At 38.0% G+C, this 19,201-nt stretch overlaps 1 protein-coding gene across 4 annotated transcripts in view; it reads right to left on the bottom strand.

Moving 5' to 3' along the window:
* Positions 1-19,201, bottom strand: part of INPP4B (inositol polyphosphate-4-phosphatase type II B) — a 296,612-nt gene that overhangs the window by 115,956 nt on the left and 161,455 nt on the right. For all 4 annotated transcript variants that reach the window (XM_084285787.1, XM_084285788.1, XM_084285790.1 and 1 more), the window contains 2 exons: positions 8,813-8,863; positions 5,421-5,500 (listed from right to left, as the gene is read on the bottom strand). In XM_084285787.1, coding sequence (XP_084141913.1) covers positions 5,421-5,500; positions 8,813-8,863 — 131 coding nt within the window. The remainder of the gene's footprint in view (positions 1-5,420; positions 5,501-8,812; positions 8,864-19,201) is intronic.

The following is a 19,201-nucleotide window of genomic DNA, read 5'->3' as shown; positions in this document are numbered from 1 at the left end:
GGAGAAGGCACACACACTGTCAAGCAGAGCATCAGGAAAATAATTAACTGGCTTTAGGATACTTCCTAACGTATTAGATTAGAAAAAGCTTATTTGCTATTGTACAATAAAGCTGAGAAGTGCACTCTGCACTGACACGCTGCAGTGAAGACTGTCCCTGCAGCAAAACGCTTATAGTCGCAAGACAAGATTCAGTACAGACACACAGGAGTTTAGTATTGCACAACGAGGATGGCACCTTGACAAATCTGCATCGCAACTTTACTAACACACACCATGGGGATGGGGAACAGAACAGTAAGAATAAACACCTGTCAATGTCAAGAAGCCCATATTTGGCTGTAGCTCTAGTTGGCTTCTGGAACTGGAAAATTTGCAATGATTTTAATTTCTTTTAACGCAGCTTGGGACAACTGCCCCATGTTTGTCCACAGAGCATCTGCATTTGGAATATTATCAAAAACGGAGACAGGGTGGTAGAATAGTGATTTCTAAACCAGACTTGGAATGCAACACCAGAGGATGCAGGCTTCAGCAGCAAAGCTGGCAATGTTTCAGTCTATCAGTAATCATTCAATCCAACCTGCCTGCATCCCCCAGTGCTCACTTCACCTGCCACAGCTGCAGTCCTGTGACAATCTACACCCATCTACACTGAAGTCCCATCTCACGAACCTTGAGGAAGTGGTTACAGGTGAAACTGCAGGTTTTGAACTTAAAGAAATACTTTTCTTTTGGATTTCTCTGATGAAATAAATACTTTCATCAGAGCTAAATGCAACAACTGCTATTCAGCTCACTTAGTCAAATCCAGACATTTGTGAAGTTGTCCTGAAATCAGCTCAGGTTTAAAGCTACAATTGCTTACTAACACTTTAATATTAAAAGTTTATCATATGTGTGGATTTGCTTACCATCTCAAGTCCTTAAGGACCTCCAGATTAATACCAGCTCTCTCAAATACAAGAGAAAGAGCTACCCAGTACCATCCCAAGCAACAAAAATGCATGCCCACCTTACTGATGATAAAAGGTTGATGTGGGCATCCAGAGAGGAATAAACTAACAAGCTAGCAGTGGAAAAGCAGGTGAGTTAGATGGACCGAGAACAGCAGTCGTTCGCCTCCAATGCGGTACTCATTGAGTCTCATTACTGTGTATTGAGCATGTAAATTTAGGCCTGCTAATTGGTTCCCATGGCTATACCTTTCTTCCCAAAAAATGGCTTAAGAACACAAAGAAAAAGAGAAGCAGACTGTGTATTTGCATAACAGTGTTAATTATAGATGACAAAGTGACTGACTGCCTGAAAAGCAAACGGCATGATTTTCAGGCTATCAGGCAGCCCCATTCTCCAGTGCATAATACACAACAAATGAAATTAGCTCAAACTAACATACATACCGCCATAAAATCCATTTTCTCCACAGATGCAATATATTTTGAAATACGTAAGCATAAAATTACTGTTCTTGTATAGAAATGTTGCTGCTTTTGTTTATTCTGCAAAACCACAGTAAAGCCAATCTCAACCAATATTGATTTAAACATGTCCACTGGTAAATAACATTTTGTAAAACTCTCAGATAAATAAAGTTTTGTGATGTTCAATCAGCTCTCCATTTTCATGATTTCAGTGAAATGTTGATTAAGCTTCATGTCAAAACAAGTTTTCTCTCAACTCTCTGGGAGATTTGCCTGGCTTATAAAAGTCGAGTCTGCTTCCTGGGGTGGATGACGTGACAAAGGAGACCAGGTAGTTGCAGACAGACTCATACTGAATTTTAATAGAGAAAAGCAGCTAAATATATCATATTCTATAGTAATTATTTCCCAAGGAAGTTATATATATTTAAACCACTGCAAAAATAACAGCGCTGCTTTCAAACCTTACTTCGTTAATCCTACATGGTGAATGTAACTCCTCTTCAAGTGTAGTTACATGTCTGCTGCCCACTGAACTACAGGGTGTTTGAGGGGCAGTATTATGAGGAGGAGGAGGAAAGCTTGGAGTACTTTGTTTTTCTCTTTTTAAATGGTTGTGTCAGGATTATTTTGCCCAACTTTTCAAGAAACAGACAGCTTATCTCCTTTATTGAAAGGAAATGGGTTTAGTCCTGCCCAAGATTAATGAAAATACAACAGCTAAAATAAAGCAGACTGAAAGACAAATAGACATTGTCCAAGAGGTCAAAGCAACACAGAATAAACAAACATTTTGATTGCCTGACAAACACAATTGCAACCAAAAAAGAGTTCTGAACAAACAACAAAGCACAAGATACTTCTACACATCTGCTGGATCAATACTTTCATTAATTCAACAGAAAACCCAGAAGCCTGGATGCCGATCCTTTCAGGAGACAAGTGAGAAAAGTGGCCGGTGGGGGTATGGAGAACAAGACTACGCTGCCCCTTGTTTTAATGATTTCAACTTGCACACCATTGAAAGGTTTGGAACTTTTGAAAGCTACCATGGCATAGACAAAAAAGAACCTCCAAAAAGGTACAATCAGTCATGTATGTAAGGAAAGGCCAGAGAATACAGGACTGACAGACATCCGTGGCCACATTTGCTCAGATAATTTGTGTAACTGATGCACCCCATCCCAGTTCTTGGCTTTGTAGAGTTGAAATCATTGTTATAAGGCTCTGCTTACAGGAACGGAAAGAATTACCCCAATTTCACAGTGAAGTGGCCTACTTCTCCTTTCACACTGCCTACTACAAGGAACATCTCAGACAGATGGACCTTAATTTCACAGAACATAAAAGAGCACTATCATCTTTTGCCAAGCTTGCTGCTTCTTACATATTAATTTACTGGAAATCATACCCAAATCACCTGAGCTAAAATTGACCTTCCTGGAAACAGGACAAACTACCACCACGTGGGAAGCAGCTAATGGATGTACTAATCACTAGCCCTATACAAAAGGCCATACACCGCACCCCAACAGCACAAAACAACCTACACCACACGCACCACCACACAATTATGTTATATATAGAAATAAATATATATATAACACACGTCATGTATATAAATATATCCTATACGATTCTATGATTTCTTATATAGAATTATAGATCTCTGCCAGCCCTCCACGAAAAGCCTCCACAAAATAATTGCCAAAATACAAGAATATTCCTTTAAAAACACTTCTATATTGTTAACATCGTACCGCAGAAAGTCAAATGCAAGACACAATAAATGAGTATGACACTAAAAAGGAATAAAAATAGTCAAAACATAACCAGCTTCTCTAATTAGACCAATATCTACAGGACACAGTTATTTCCAGATTCTCAAATCTATATAACAGATCTAACAAAGTAGCAATGCTAAATCACAGGCACTCCTGGCAAACTCCCATCCAAAGTATATCAACAAAAATTAAATAAAATTGCATTCCCTGACAAGGCCCTCTGTATATCTCCCATCCTGCTAACGGATACGAATACAAGAGAACAATGGGAGAAAAACAAGTTCTGATTACTAAACTGCTCTGGATAAAATGCCATCAAAGAGAGGCAGATGATTTGCATCTTTTGTGCTGTTGAATTGTCATAACCAGGAAACAATCCAACATTTAAAAGGTTAGGAATATTTTTTTTAACTTAAATAAATTAAACCAACTAAAGACTATCACATAATATATCCACAAAATTAGAGTTGTTATAACATTTGTCTTTTAGTATTAGCTGCACAAAGTGGACAAACAAGACAAAATATTAATTAAAAGCAAACCTGAAAAGGCTCAGAGGTTCAATTGAAACTAGGCTGGCAAGCTGTCATTTATTGTTCATTAGTTATCTGAACTTTTGGTTTGCATATTAGGTGGGTAGACTATACAATGCTCTCAGCTTCCTGAAATTTTACATTCTTTTGACTTTACATTTGACCGCATAGCCACTTATTATGGCTCCTGTCCAAGGCATTCTTTCATTTCAAGGTTTCAATATACCAACTACAGAGGCAAGGAAAATTTGTCCCCCCAAAACTGAGAATTTGAAATTCTGTAAGAATACACTCTTACAAATGAACTTGGATTTATGTACCCAAACATTTCCATAGAGAGTAGTAAATTGACATTTTATCTGATCCTGTTTTCTACTTTAGAAAACAAAGTTATCCTATTGGTAATCATGGCAGTTACTGTGTTTGGGTCAAACTAAAATAAAGGCTTTTTGTTAACTTTGCCTCTAAACTATATACATATATGTGATTACTACTGTTATAGTAGAAAAACTGCTATTACAGTTTGAAGGCTGCTATGGTAATAAAGCCAAAATATTTCAACAGGTTTCCCTTCAAAAAAATGTAGTGTCCTTGAGATAATGGAAGTACATCATCATCACTGAATAGGTCATAATTTAGACTCCCAACCAAATCAAGGCTTGCTTGATGTTCAACTCATGCATGCAGGATGAACCTTTCTTTTTTCTAAACAGTACCCATGTGCGTTATCCCAGGCAGAACATACACCAAAAGATGCCAGATCATCTTCTAGCACATGTTGCAGTTTTCCTTGTCAGAACTTCTCACTCTGAATATTTTGCTCATGTAGAAACATAGTTTGGGCACTAGCTCTGCAAGTTTTAGCTCTGCCATACTTAGTAATCCCAAATAAACCTCCAGCGGGTTTGCAAAAATCAGCTCAACACCATCTCTGCATTTTACACAGTCCAATGAATTTATTAAGAAAAATCACAATCTAAAATGTGTCCTCTAGCCTTAAAATGGTTTTGATTTATATCTTGATTCATATCTTGATTTATCTTACAGCCATAAATCAGTATCAGAGGTAAAAACTGAACTCTTCAGTGCAGAGCTTTAATAAATACCTGTTCAGCACAAAACTAGATTTCAAACACTGTACCTGACTCTCCTACAGATCTGTGCCCTGTGTCACTGAACAGAGTTGTACATTGAACCCCACTGACATCTGAGTTGGGCTGCATGTAATGATGAGGTTAGGAGACAGCATTAATTTCACGAGAGAAGTCTTAACTCATTATGTCCACTGTCTTTAAGTATGCTTTTTAAGTATGCTTCACAGCCAAACCAGCCAAGTGTACAATATTAATTCTTTAAGACACACACGAAATGAAACTGAGAACCTTACACTCCTTTCTAATAAGAGACTTGGAAACAAACCCACTACCTCAAGTTCCCTGCAATTCTTCCATAGGTTATACCACAGAATTACTAACCTTCTCTAATCTGACACGCGGCAAACTCCAGCTTAAATAATTGGTATTTCATTTTGACTTTGTGCATGGCATAAACAGAAGCACTTCAAGTTGATATCTAATATACCTAAGGTAATATGGAGTTTCAAACACAGTCAAGCAGGAATCAACAGATGCCATGGGATTATTAACCTGAAATGGTTTACTACAGATAAAAACGCTTACCTGAGGGTAAGGGTCAGCTGTTGCTCCTTTGACTTCACCAAGTCTCCTACTCTAAAAGTTGCACAGCCCAGGAAGCTTCGCTACAAAACAAAGCAGAAAAGACAAGATTAATTGATTTTTGAAGTTTTGTTATTTTTTTGGCCATGCGCCTTGAAATCTTACTTGCTACCTAGAAAAAATACTACATTCCAACATACTAGTTTGACACATTATCTGGTAGAAATGTGGTATGCATCTGTAATGCTATCATCATTAAGTTGTTCAATACTGGTTTTATGGGAAGGAACCTCTCTCTTTTGTTAAGACCTGTCTGACAACCTTAAAAATAATAGGCTGCAAAGTGTACAGCTCCAGTAAAGTTTTCATTCAGTATCAGCATTTACATTTTGCATCTTCTTTCTTTATTCCTGTATTTCAAATTTCTACATTACAAGGAATGATAAATTTTCAGTGTTTTACCAGTGTTGTTCTTGCTATGTTTTTTTCCCAAGGCACTAGCATCTATATGTTCCAAGTGCAGATGTATTTGGCTATGAAGCTACTTTTACACAGAGTTCAGGGCAAAGTTATCAACAGAAATGTTGTATTGCTGTAGTTTATAGCAGCATTTGTTTCCATTCTAGGGTGAACCTATTCATTGCAATATGAGTATAGAGAAATGTGCTAATGCAATTAGAATTTCTAAAGATAAGTTAAGCTACTACACTATATCTATTCCTTGCATCAAAATCACCTTCACACACCATCAGGAATACAGTGCAAGGAGGAAAACACTCATCTTTTCCTTTATTACTTTTCATCCTCTGCTCATACTTCACTGCATATTGCTAAAGTCTCATTTGGTCAGTTTGTCCAACAGTATTCATCTTGCCTTGGGAAAAATGGGAAAAACTGTCCACAGCTACCTTCTAGGCATAATTTTTTTTTGAATATACAACTAATTATAATCTATTCACAGCAAATAATATTAAGATCATAAGGTTATACTGAATTTTTGCAAGAGAATATTAAGAAACAAAGTTTGTGTTTATTATGTTATGCTGATTTTACTCTACTGTTGGAATTGCAATCAAAATAAAATTCCATGGTAAATTATATATAGTCTTAGGTATCCAAATTCAAGCAGAATGAAGTTGCGTTCATGTGAAATCAACATGATGCATGCAAAAAACAACTGCTACCTTTGGAGAAAAAGAGAACAGAATTTGTAGCTACTAAGAAACAACATCTTTTGGTAAAACAAAAGAAAACAAACCTGCAGCTGCTTTCTTTCAGGAAGGCCAGTTGGATATTGTATACTTGCATACGGGCAATAAATGTCTACAGCAAGATAGGTTTTTGTGTATATAAAATGTACAGTTCAAATCATAATCCTCAATTTAGGTAAGCCACAACACTGGTCTTCAACTTGGTAAGCTAAGTTATCCGCTATGGCTCATTCCTAACAAAAATGCAGGCTTAAAAATAGATAATTGATTTCCTGTGTTTTGGTTGGCACTTAGGCAGCAGAAGAAAAAAAGATGCAAGCTGAGAGTCTAGGGAAGCCTGGGAAAGCAGCAGATTTGGGAAGTACTGAACAGGAAGTAAGGAAACAAAAAAGCCTGTATGAAATACCCAGAGAAAAACAACAGTCATACAAGCAAAGATGATGGTTAGTTTTCACTGCCAAAGTGAAGCATGTACTTGTCTAGGTGTGACTCACGCTGAGATGCACACTTGCTAGAGTGAACACACAAACATCTTCCTTTAGATCAGTCAACATGACAGCTTTTTTATTTTTTTATTTATTTTTTTTTAACACAAACTCTGCAAGGGCATGGTTAGCTCAGGTTATTCACGTTACAAGAGAACATCCTTCTTATTCCAAAGAGAATATATTCTGCAGCACAACTACATAGCAGCCTTTATTGGATATTTCAAAGCAGCTGAGTGCTCGCAGCCACAATGTTATCATTTGGAAAGAGGGAGAGGGATATTTAGAACGAAACTGATACAGGCTTGGGGCTTCTCTCTGCAGTAAAATAGAACTATACATCCATTTCAGAACCCAAGGTAGGAGTCCCCACATGATCAGGGCTAAGAGGTGATGACACAGCTCTTATCTATGATCTGGAAGCTTTGGTCACTGTACCCACTAACCATCTCTGAGCGTCGCATGTAGTTCTTCAGGGGCTTAAAATTAAAAGTGAACAATTTTATGAGCTTAAAAAATTCCACTAACTCGCTTGTTTCATATTCTTATGCTCATTTAGAATAAAACTTTCTTAACCTGACAATGCAATTAGGAATTATTTGCAAAATTAAATACTATTGAGAATGATCCCATGACCTAAATGCAGACAGCCATGTTTATATTTAAGGGTTCTAATTTCAAATGATGCTGGATATTACTTTCTCTGAACTGATTTAGAGATAGATGGTATACCCTAGGGCCTGAACTGGCAGTCTACAAACCAATCAAACTTCGCATGTGTAACTTGGAAAGGCTTTAAAATTAGACTTAAAATAGAATGGCTGCTGTAATGCTAATTACAGAGCAATGTTCCTCTGTAATTTTGCTAGTAGAGTACTTAGGATTATAAATGTGAGGATATGAGCCTTGACTAGTTTGGTGAATAATCTTGCCTAGCCAAAGAGAAAAGTCCCTATAATAGGTGTAGGAAAAGATGGAAGACATTGATTATTTCATTAAGATTGAACACTGACAGGTTACAGATTTTTCAAACACTAGCTGAAATGCTGGAAACTGTGCCAAGGAAGCCCTGGTAATGCAGGCAAGTCAGAACCTTAGATTAAAATTTTCCAAATCCCAGATCTTGTTTAGTCTTTTATTCAGCTGTAACAGGACTAATGTTTTGCTGTCCCATGCAGCCTCCATATTACTTGGGAGGCTCTACCCTAAGATACAGAAAAGATATCCCAATACCTTTGCCAAAACCAGCCCAGACACACATAGAAAATTGAACTCACTATCTACCATCAGTGCCATTTCTTCATCTGAACCCAAAGGCAACTCCTACAGCAGAACTATTTATACTCTGCACATGAAAACGAGAAAGCCTCATTGAAATAATGTAACTCCATGCTCTCAATCCAGATCTTGCTACTTGCATGACAGTAGCAAGAAGTCTAGATAGTTGTGTTTGCCTCAGGTAAATTTCAGCTGAAAATGGTTTTCAATAAATAAATGAATGGGGTGACAGCAATCCCCAAGCCTGTTAACTCCTGCCTTGACTCTTTTTAACCCAACTTGTGCTATTAAAAAACAAACAAACCAACAAACAAAAACTAGCTTGCCAGCTCCTGTTTAGGCAGAATGTCTTATCTCTTGTTTGGTGAATATGTCTGCTGATGAGGTGAAAAAAAATTCATCAATGAAAAAAATTGCTTACTCCAACATCTGCTCTGGGCTCCTTGTGATCAGGTAGGACACTGGTGCGGACCTGAAAGGAGAGAAAAAAGGCAAGCCAATCATTAATTTTGTTGTCACTTTCCTATAATGAGAGAAGTGCCCATATATTTTTCCCTTATATTTTTCTATATTTAAGAGCTGATTATAAAGGCAAATATGTATGCATGTATAATTAAATAACATTTTATTAATAATTTAATCACAACATTTTCTGGTTTCTTTGGAGAAAGAGTACAGTCTCTCTTCATTATCCATTTATCATTTTGAACTTCCCTTTTTTTGACTTTAATCTCAGACATCCATTATTCTATTACAACTTCTGTTTTTTCATTATGTGTTTTAGGTTTTCCTGAGCAAAACACAAAGCTTTGAACGCTGCGTATATTCAAAAACGGGAAAGACTGAACTTCCCCGGAGTAACATGTTCTAATCTTACCTTGGGAGACAAGAGATGTATGAAGAGATCAAAAATCAAGCAAGAAATACAACTTGTAACCTAAGTCAAATTCATATCATTTACGAGTATTTATACAAGTGATTTACTTTGTAAAACAGCATAACTGGTGTATATATCACAGCTTATAACACCAGGAAAAACACTGGTGTGCTGAAGTGGATGCTCATTTCACATATTCATTTTTTTAAAAAAACTGTATCTTATAGTTTCTAGTGTTCTTAAAGACATATCTAAGTGTCAAATTTCTCTAGGCATAAATGCTAAATTCAGCTTTAATTACCTGTCCTTTTTCATCATATAAAGCAGCTTTATCTAAAGAACACTTCTTTTGGTCATTCACAGCAGTGTCACATCCACACATACTGCCAAGCATTCAAAAGACCGAATCATTATCCTTTGTGAAACTTTTGCATCTGCCCTTAATTAAAGCCTCTGCATTTCAGTTTGTGATCGAAGGCCGCGTTCACAAGCCACATGAGTTTTGCTGAGAAATAATACTAGATCCTTCTCTCAGTTACACCAGGTTTACCGCATCTAATCCCCTCTGGCTTTCAATGAGTTCCCCGTACCTACTGCAGCAGGCTGCTCAAATGCCCTATTCTGACAGCACCATTACATGTCCAGCCATCTCACAACACCCAGATATTTTCCACGTGAGGCTAAGCACATGGTAAGAGGCTACTGAAAGCAGTCACAGTAAAACTGACTTTAACTCCTTCAAATTAGAGCTTTCCAAGAAAGCATTCACAATTTCACTCCCTCAGTACAACTCTGGCAGTGGTATAAGAACACACATGCAGATGATTTTACCGTTTTGTCACCTGGCAGTGACCACCAGCACCCTTCTTTCCCCCATAGCCCCTTTTGCACAGAAGGCAAGCACTGAATTCTTCCAAGACAATGACCACAACTCTATAGAAAGCTGGTATGATTTGCTCTATACCAAGGGACAACTTCAGCTCTTTGTCCATCTGGAAGGGTCAAGCAGAAGGGCCAGCATACCTGCATGCAGTTGGACACTTTTCCCAGGCAAGGTTAGATGATGACTCTGCTTTGCAGAGCATGGAGTCAGAAGCATTTGTTTGTGCAGCAGTAAGACTACGCACTACCTCTGGGCACACTTCACAAGAAAGAATGAGGTTAGTAGAAAATATAAGACCTAAGTCTCTAAGAGTCATCTGCTTTTCCTCCCAACTTCTCTGCAACTGAGTATCTTCCTGCTTCTCTGTGTAGGCTGCATCTCACGCTCTTCCTAGAGAAGTGTAGGTGTACTTCATTTGCCAACACATGGCACAAAATAAGCATTGGGAGATGCCTCCTCAGGGACAACTGAGGTTACCAAGATTTAACAGCTTATGCAGGTGCATAACTAGGTGTATGAGTGAAAACCAGCAATCAGATATTTGATCACAAACTTTTGTGTGTTTTTTTTTTTTTTTTTTTGTTTTGTTTTAAACTTATTTACTTACAGCTTGAGCATATGATCAAAACTGCCTTCAAACAAATTGAAAACCACAGTTCAGAAATCATGTATTACTTAGGAACTCTCCCTGTAAAAGTATATCGCAACAAACACGCCACCTCTGCAACATCCAAGTGGGAGCTGGAACAGGCCAGCAGACAGAAGATCTGTACATTAGGAGTGCTTTGGGACACGCTACAAAGAATCAGATCAGCCCCACCAAGGCTTATTGACTCGACATAATTGCCGGCCATACCGGAGCTGTACTGTCTTGCACCATGCCTCTATGGAAATGATACAGGCTATATCTACATAATGGTCCGTTGCAGCTCCAATTCCAGAAGGATTTTACAGCTTGGGTACAGGGCCAGACTCAGCACAGCTCACAGCTTCAGCTGCTGACAACATTAGTCTGCAAATTACTACACGCACAAATGGAGAACTGACTGCACTGAAGTTACACTGGGAGGAAAAAAAGACTGCTCTTGCTATTCCATTTTCTCCCATAAAGCTCTAAGACCACATATGCCCCAAAACTGAAACACAGAAAAATGAAAGTCACACTTCTGAAATACAGTTATAGCAACCTCACCTTCTCTAGGTCTGCTCAATTCCACAGCTACTCATAAGATAAATAACTAATCCCTGAAGGCAAAATCCCACATTTCGGAGTCAAAGTAAATATGAAAAAGCTGTAATATCTATCCAAATAAATCTAAATAATCTTAATATGTTTTCACAGAATACAGTGAAAAATAAGAGGAGGAAGAAGTTTATTTGCCTTGTTGACATGGTATACAGAATGAGAACTATTCATTTTTCTAACCTATTTCAATCAACTTATTTTCTCCATAGAGAAAAGGATCTGTCAACTGCAAGGGTATGTGAGAGATTAGAAGTGACAAAATGGTCTTTATAAATTAGAGACAACTAGTATTTGAGTCCTAGCAACACTGAAAATAGATGCTCTTCTGCTACTACTAATTTGTTCTTTATTGAGACTTGGGCTGCACATACTCTAGCACTATCAGTTTCTACTGCACATTGCATTGAAGTGAGAAGGAAAACTCATGTATTGCAGCACCTAGTTAACTCTCAGCAAACAGTTAATACAGACCTATGCTGCAAGGCATCTTTTGCATGATGAAATCATCAGCACGCCCTTGTGAACAGCTGCTGGCAAGCCATGACCTTTACACTGTGGTTTCAGCACACACAGTTTGCACCCATGAAGAAACACCTACAAGTGATGGTTTGACCCTTGCAGAGGTCTGAAACAGCATCTCTTCACCGAGCTCTCAGCTGCCACACACATCCAGCCACGTCAGGGATGCGAGAACACATTCAGCCACTCGCAGAACCCTCGCTGAATGCTCAGCACTGTCTGGCAGGGGCAGCAACGCAGTGCACTTCAGTTAACCTTCCCCCCCAGCCTTGAGTTAAATTGTGAAATTATTATAATGACTGCTAAAGCATTATTAATGTAATAATGCAATAATTAAATCACTATAATGACCACTGTTATATTAATAAAGATATACATGCCTTTTCTCCACCTGTTTTTTTGTTGTTGTTGTTTTTGTTTCTTACACAAAGCACAACCATGTGAAAAAAAAAAAACCTTCTGTAGTCTTATATAAGTACTGGATATTCTAGGCAATTATAATTTTAATATAAAACAACATCCTCTTTGAAGTATTAAGTCATTACAATCAGGCAGTAAGCCAGTTGCCTTCTTGCCTTTGATAATTTCAGGGAATCACTCCACATAAGTTTTTAAAGTCTGTTGTATACCAGGAACAATCTGCAAAGTCTGAAGAGTAAAAACCCTGTTCAGGATGCTCGTGATGCCCTTCTTCCCTCTGTGTTTGCACTGTGAGAAATCACAGAAGGCACATTTGAGCTTCTGTGCGCAAGCTACTGATGGAGCATAGCTAAGCTTTTTGGGCTATTCATTTATATGGACCAGCCAACAGGGAGCTATTACTTGCTCAAGTCTGAGTACCTCAGGCATTTATTACACTTCCACTACCCAAAGATCACCAGCACAGACTGCACAGTCCAAAACAAAGCAGCAGCAGTTAACCACAGACAGGGAAAGCCAGCTGTTCAAGAAACACATCCCAAAAATGCTTATTCCAGAATAATGAAGAAAATGGGACATGAAAAGAAAAAAGGCAATATATGAAGTTGGTCTGTTTGTTTATTTCACCTAGCTGTGTGTTTTGCTTGAACAAGACATGACTGATGTGTCCTGCTCCATCTCTGTCTCCCAGTCTGTCTGAGCATCTCGCTTCCCTGAAGCAGCAGACTCTAACCCTAGTGTTCAAGCTGGAATTTCAGGGAAAAACGCCCTGCTAGAACGATAAACTCAGCACTGCTCACAGGGCCAGAGGCAGATGGATAGAAAAAAAAAGAAAAAAGAAAGAAGAAAAAAAGCCAGTAATATTAATTTCCTTATGAATATCAGAGAACCTGTGCCAAAAAAAACACTGCTAGAGACACCAAGGAAAGAACTTGTACTCTAACCACTTATTTCAGGGGACACTCAGAGGATGCAAGCCAAGGGTGGTGAGAAGAGTATACTGCTCTCTGATCAACAGGCAGCCAACTCAGTCTCACTTCAGTATATGATTCACAGCATAAATTAATGCAAATATTGCTGGACTGATCAGATGAAGAGCACAACAACACATAATATTACTAGAACGTGAACTTCAGCAGCAAAATTTATAAAAATTACACTGTGACTCTGGAGACCTTGACAAAGTTGAAATGAACTTTTTTCTCTGCTGAATAAACAGTCTATTTTTGAGTATGCTAAAAGCTGCATTTCATAATTTGTATTTATTTCCTTAAAAGTCACATTAAGTTCTTCAGAAACCTTACCATAAATTAAACATGACACCATTTACACTGATGAGCCAGTTATTTACGAGATACCAAGTTCCTATTTGCATTTCCTATAGGTATTTCCAACACTCCCAGTGTAGTCTGACTCATTTGAGCAGCTGAAAATGAGAACCCAGGATTTAAAACTCTCTGCAGCTGGAGCAATCCTGTCCCCAGTACACATCTTCTACCCAACATCCCTATAGGAGTTACTATTATCCCTCTGTCAACACCTGGGGACATTGCTGGAGGTACAGGAGGGCTTGGGCTCAGTATTTCGAATGAGTTCTTTTTATATAAGGGACAGAACTAACCAACTGTCAGCTCCCCTTGAAGTCAGAGGCAGGGAATTGCTGTAAGATTATGCAAAGAAAAAGTTGACGACTTGATTCCCCTGCCACAGCTTTAGGTTCTTTTTTTTTTTTTTTTTTTTTTTTTAAATAAATGTGAATTTATGAAGTTTAACATGAACATTTTACAGGAATTCTGCTCAGCCAGTCTCCAGCTTCTGCATTTTCCACTTGGAAGTGGAAAGCACTCCGGCAGTGGATTTTCACTGGAACTACCTCTACTCACAGTCGCAGCTCTGTCAGCACCCAAAAGAACTTCTGTAAACATTTGAAACAAGCAGCATCACTTCCCTTAAGTTTGTGCCATGTTTACAGGCAGTGCCCATCAATCAGTATCCTGGATACCAGCAGAAGGCATTTGGAGAAGCAGAGCGGAGCACTTCAGCTCCGTTTTATGGAAAAATGCATTCACAATACACATTTTCTGTTTAATCCCACTCCCCTCAAAAGTGGGCACAAAAGCTTAAAAAAGCAATCAACAACTGATACTTTAACAAAACTTATTAGCAGCTCACAATTCTAAGCATCTCCAGATTGTTTGTTTTAATATTTTGCTATCAGACAACAAATAATAAAATCCCCTTCACAAATTTCTAAACTACACCTTAAATTTATTTGGATTTCTGCTCCTACTCTTCTCACTGGAAAGTCATTTAAGAAGCTGATTGCCATAATAGATCAGAGTCATTTTCTAATTTGCAGCCAAGCATTATTCGTGGAGAGTTTATACTCATTTGCTCTTCTGCTAACATGTTCTTTAGGTAAGTAATTATTTTCTCTTCCTCACGTTGGTCTCCTGATGGATTCATAAGAAGGGAATCGTATGCTCTCTTGTACTTCATTTTATTAGGATAATAAGCCAAGCTTTTCCAATACACGATGATACAATAGGCTTCCATTCCCCAGATTATCCTATCTGTTCCAGTCCTAATTTATCTTTCTTGAACATAAGTGATGACATTATTCACAGGTTTCCAGAAAAGGCCTAATTTCTCTATACTGAACGTAGTTCCCTCGATTCATCTGGGAATCCTGTTTGCCGCTCTCTGCTGTATTACATCTGCTGCTCAGAGACACTTCATCAACTAACCTGCTTTGTCCTTTATCTCAATTGTTGCCAATGCATGAAGTCTTAGTTCATCCAAAAAGCTTCTGTTAGTAGAAAACGCAGTACTGTACTTAGAGACTACTGTATTTCATCCTATTTCTATTACTCCTGGCTCTGAGTTTCTCAAAACAGCCTGGTGGGCAAGAAGTTGCCTCACCTGACAACACTTTTTCTTTAGGAGATAAGGAACCTTCTTCACATGTCCAACTTCGCTTTAGCAAGCAGAAAAATTCTTGCAAGCCTTTTCAGAAGAGCAGGGAAATACCAGATTTATCAATGAGTTGGTTTTTTTTGCTCCTATGACACTCTGTAATAATATTTACAGAACTGGAAGCCACAGGGAGGCTAAGGTCTGGTGCCCATATTACCTAATGGATGGCAATCACTGCTTCACTTCTGATTCAAGGAACTCAGGGTAAAATTTCTCATCGGATTTACTGTGCTAAAAGGGATAAATATAGGTTAGACAAATTATTATTATTATTATTATTTTAATGGCTTGCTAAGAATTTTGATTTCTTTGCCTTACTAGGCAGGACATATCTATTAATGAAAGCCCATTTTAGCAAACCTATTACTGTTCTTCCCTAGATAATGGCTCTTCTAGCCTGAAGAACCACAGTACTCTCATGCCACCAAATACTGTGTCCAGGGCCCCCCAGAGCTTCAGCTGCACTGCTGACAACCCACCCTTGAGGGCAGAGAGGAATTTTCTCACAGGAACCTCAGGGAGCTCCTAGGAAGAGGCAGCAGATGTCAATTCCGACTTATCAGGAACTCTACAAATACAAACATTTCCAACTACCCAAATACAAACATTTCCAAAACTATCTACAAAGAAAAACGTACAAATTCATTTCTTTCATTTAAGGAAGTATTTTGTTCTTTGACTAGCACAGCTGAACCCACATAACTGGAATTTTGCTCCTAAGGATATAAATACCCAAACAGCCTACTTGCCAGCCATCTTTAAACAAACAAACAATCTTTGATGGTGCTCTGACCTTTGCACAAACCTCTCTCTCTCCTGAGATGAGAAACTGAAGGTTTATTTATTATTTAAAGAAATTCACTGCTAGCTTCAGAAGCTATTTCAGGATAGAAGTCTCATTTCTCCCATAAGCTACGCTTTCTCCTGTACAGGGGGGAAGAAGATGTCACTGTGGTCTTATTTTACCCTCTGCAGCAACCTAAACGTGCTTCTGTACTTAAAACACAAGGCCCAAAGCACACATCTCACAGTTCCTTTACTTCTCAACATCAGGTTGTAACAGAGAAAAGTTTGAGAGTATTTCATTGCATTTTATCAGTGAAATTATATTCAGTCACTTCCATACAAAACGCACAGGATTTTCATCTCAAAACCATTTTACAGACATAATGGTTTTCCTCACCTGCATGTGTCACTGTGCTTAATTTCCATATTGAGATAACCCCCCTATTTTCCATATCATTATCTTTTTCTTTTTTTTTTTCTTTTTTTTTTTTTTTTTTTTAAAAAAAAAAAAAAAGGCAATCCTCTCCTATGAGCAAGATCAAGCTGCTGCAGAGCTGCAGTTCAAACCAAATCATCTGTGAGCACCCTGCTTCCAGACTGATTAGCAGGGTCAGGAAAGTGACAGCCATGGCTGACGGGGGTAAGCAATTACATGCTGATTCTTACGAAGTGGGAATAAAGACACGCGGTACATATTTTGAAATTGCTTGTTTCTTGCAAAATACGCATCCTGATCATGCAAAAAAGATTCTAAGGTTCAGAGTGAACATTTAATACATTTCAAACTCTGCACTACTCAAAAAAAAAAAAAAAAAAAAAAAACTTCTTCTTAAACTGAAAAGCAGTAATTTTCCATCTTCCAGGACTGTTTCAACCATGCTTTATCAGCAAATAACGAAATAACATACTTCCACAAACAGTAGGAGTGTTGTTCCTAGCAAAGATGCTTAGGTCTGAAATTTGACTCTTTATAATTCTTGCTTGTGCCTTCTAACTTCTCATTTGGAAATTCAGCAAGGTAACATTCGCTGGGAAAGACAGTATCTGTTATTAGATGAGGTGACACAAAATGGAAAGGAACAGACAACTTTGTTTTTGGCACATGACAACAATGGATTCAAAGAAACTCAAGAAAATCTCCTTCATGGACTCAAGGAAACTCGTGTGCCTGAAACATTGTTTGCTTTCTGTCATATCTGCGCATCTAATAAGAGACTGCTTACTCCTATAGATCCTGACTTGGACTACCCCAAAATTGCTGTACTCACAACAAGATCTACTAAGACATTTAAAAAAAAAAAAAGCCTTCTCCATTCTAGCCCACCAGACAGATATTTTCTGTGAGGTATCCAGCTGTCAGCCACAACACTACAGCTTATTAAGATGCTACAACCAGGAGACGGGAAAGTTATAGCACAAACTCCTGTGACAGCTTTTTCCCCTCTTGCACTTTCATATTTCACACACTGCTCCTTCGCCTCTGATGCACAGGATAATTTTTCAGCATCGCATCCTTTGTTGCTTCCAACAGTGCTCTGCTAAGATGACAGCACTTGCTGACTCACCCTTTACTTCCTCAGCAAATGACATGAAATGCTGTAGGATGAAGAGATTTAAAGTCAGTATCGTTTCTCAGGATCCATACAAATTGACACCAGAGGAGTGAATTGGAAATTTTTAAAAGGTGTGTATTTCAACACCACTGAACAGAAATTCCATTTCTAAAAGAAATACTGTCACTAAATATCCTTAGCTAGTCTTCTTCCAACACAAGTCAAGTCATTAAAAAAAGAAACTGGTTTGAGAAAGGGGATAAATTCTATTGGACTCGGTCCAGATCTATGTAAACTGCCTGATGGAGCATGCTTATGTTTCAAATCGGTAACAGCTCTTGGATCAAAATAAATATTAGAAATTCACTAGAACATGAGTGTAGAACAATAGAGGATAAAAAAAAATTAGCAGTAATGCTTTACTGTTATGCAGATGAGATAACAGAATTTGTTTCTGAGTAAGTCAAAGGAATAGATCTAACTTTCTACAGATGATGAGAATTTGCAGAATGTTTAATGGCTGACTACAGGTATTGCAACATCTTGAGGACTTTTGAAAACAAGTAGGACTTTCTACTTAATAAACAGCACATAAGCTCTGCTTCCGAAAATGTGGTAGCAGTCTTACCTACCAAAAATATTTTGTCAAGTCAACAGTTGACAATCTGCAAAACCTACAGTTTCTCATCACTTCTTCCCCCACACGGAGTACTCTCATAATCTGGTACAAGAAGTAATTATTTATAAAAGAACAGCATTTCAAAACAAGATGAATTATATCAATTGTAGTTAAACATGTAAAAATATGGTGATCTGTTTAGCTTGAGGACAGGTTGCAATGTAGTGCCCTGAACAGAGCATCATCCTGTATGCTGACAGGATGGTGGTAGTTGTAGAAAATCCATGTTCAGAGGTTTCCTCTTTACAACTATACCTAAAAGTGTAAAAGATAAATGCAAGACAGAACAGCTTATACGTAAAGTAAGTTGTATTCACAAACTATCTTCCAACTCATACAATAAATTCTGTGTAATTACAGACCCTCTGCCTCCACCTTGATCATTACAGTAGTCACCAGAAGTCAGTCATCTTGCAGATGCACCCTTTGAACTTCACTAAGAAGCAACACAAAGCCCCCTGGATAAAATGCACGAGTCTTTAACTAAGTCCTGTAAGCATTTCAAGACATGAATTAACTTAGCACAGATGTCAAGGCTCACGTACTCAGTTTCCTAATAAGACCAATGAAATTTCCAATGTCAAAGAAGGACACATTGAGTAGCTCAATGGCATACGTTTATTCAGAAAGAAACCACACATACACAAAAACAAGCAAAAACAACTAGAAACCCCACACACGTTTATGACTTATTTCTTACGCTACAGTTAACCAATCAAGATGTTGATCTAGAACAGTAACAGCCACCTTTACAAAGGACAAGAAGAAAAGATGAGAATGTAATGAGAGAAATGCATCCAGGAGGTGTTTGGATGAACTCTGCTTAATGCCAGTAATTTATTCCATCTGTGAGTGGAACAAATGAAAAGAG

The sequence above is a fragment of the Netta rufina genome (genome assembly GCF_964035555.1).
Source record: "Netta rufina genome assembly, chromosome: 4".
Lineage (NCBI taxonomy): Eukaryota > Metazoa > Chordata > Aves > Anseriformes > Anatidae > Netta > Netta rufina.
This window is presented reverse-complemented; position numbering and strand designations above follow the sequence as displayed.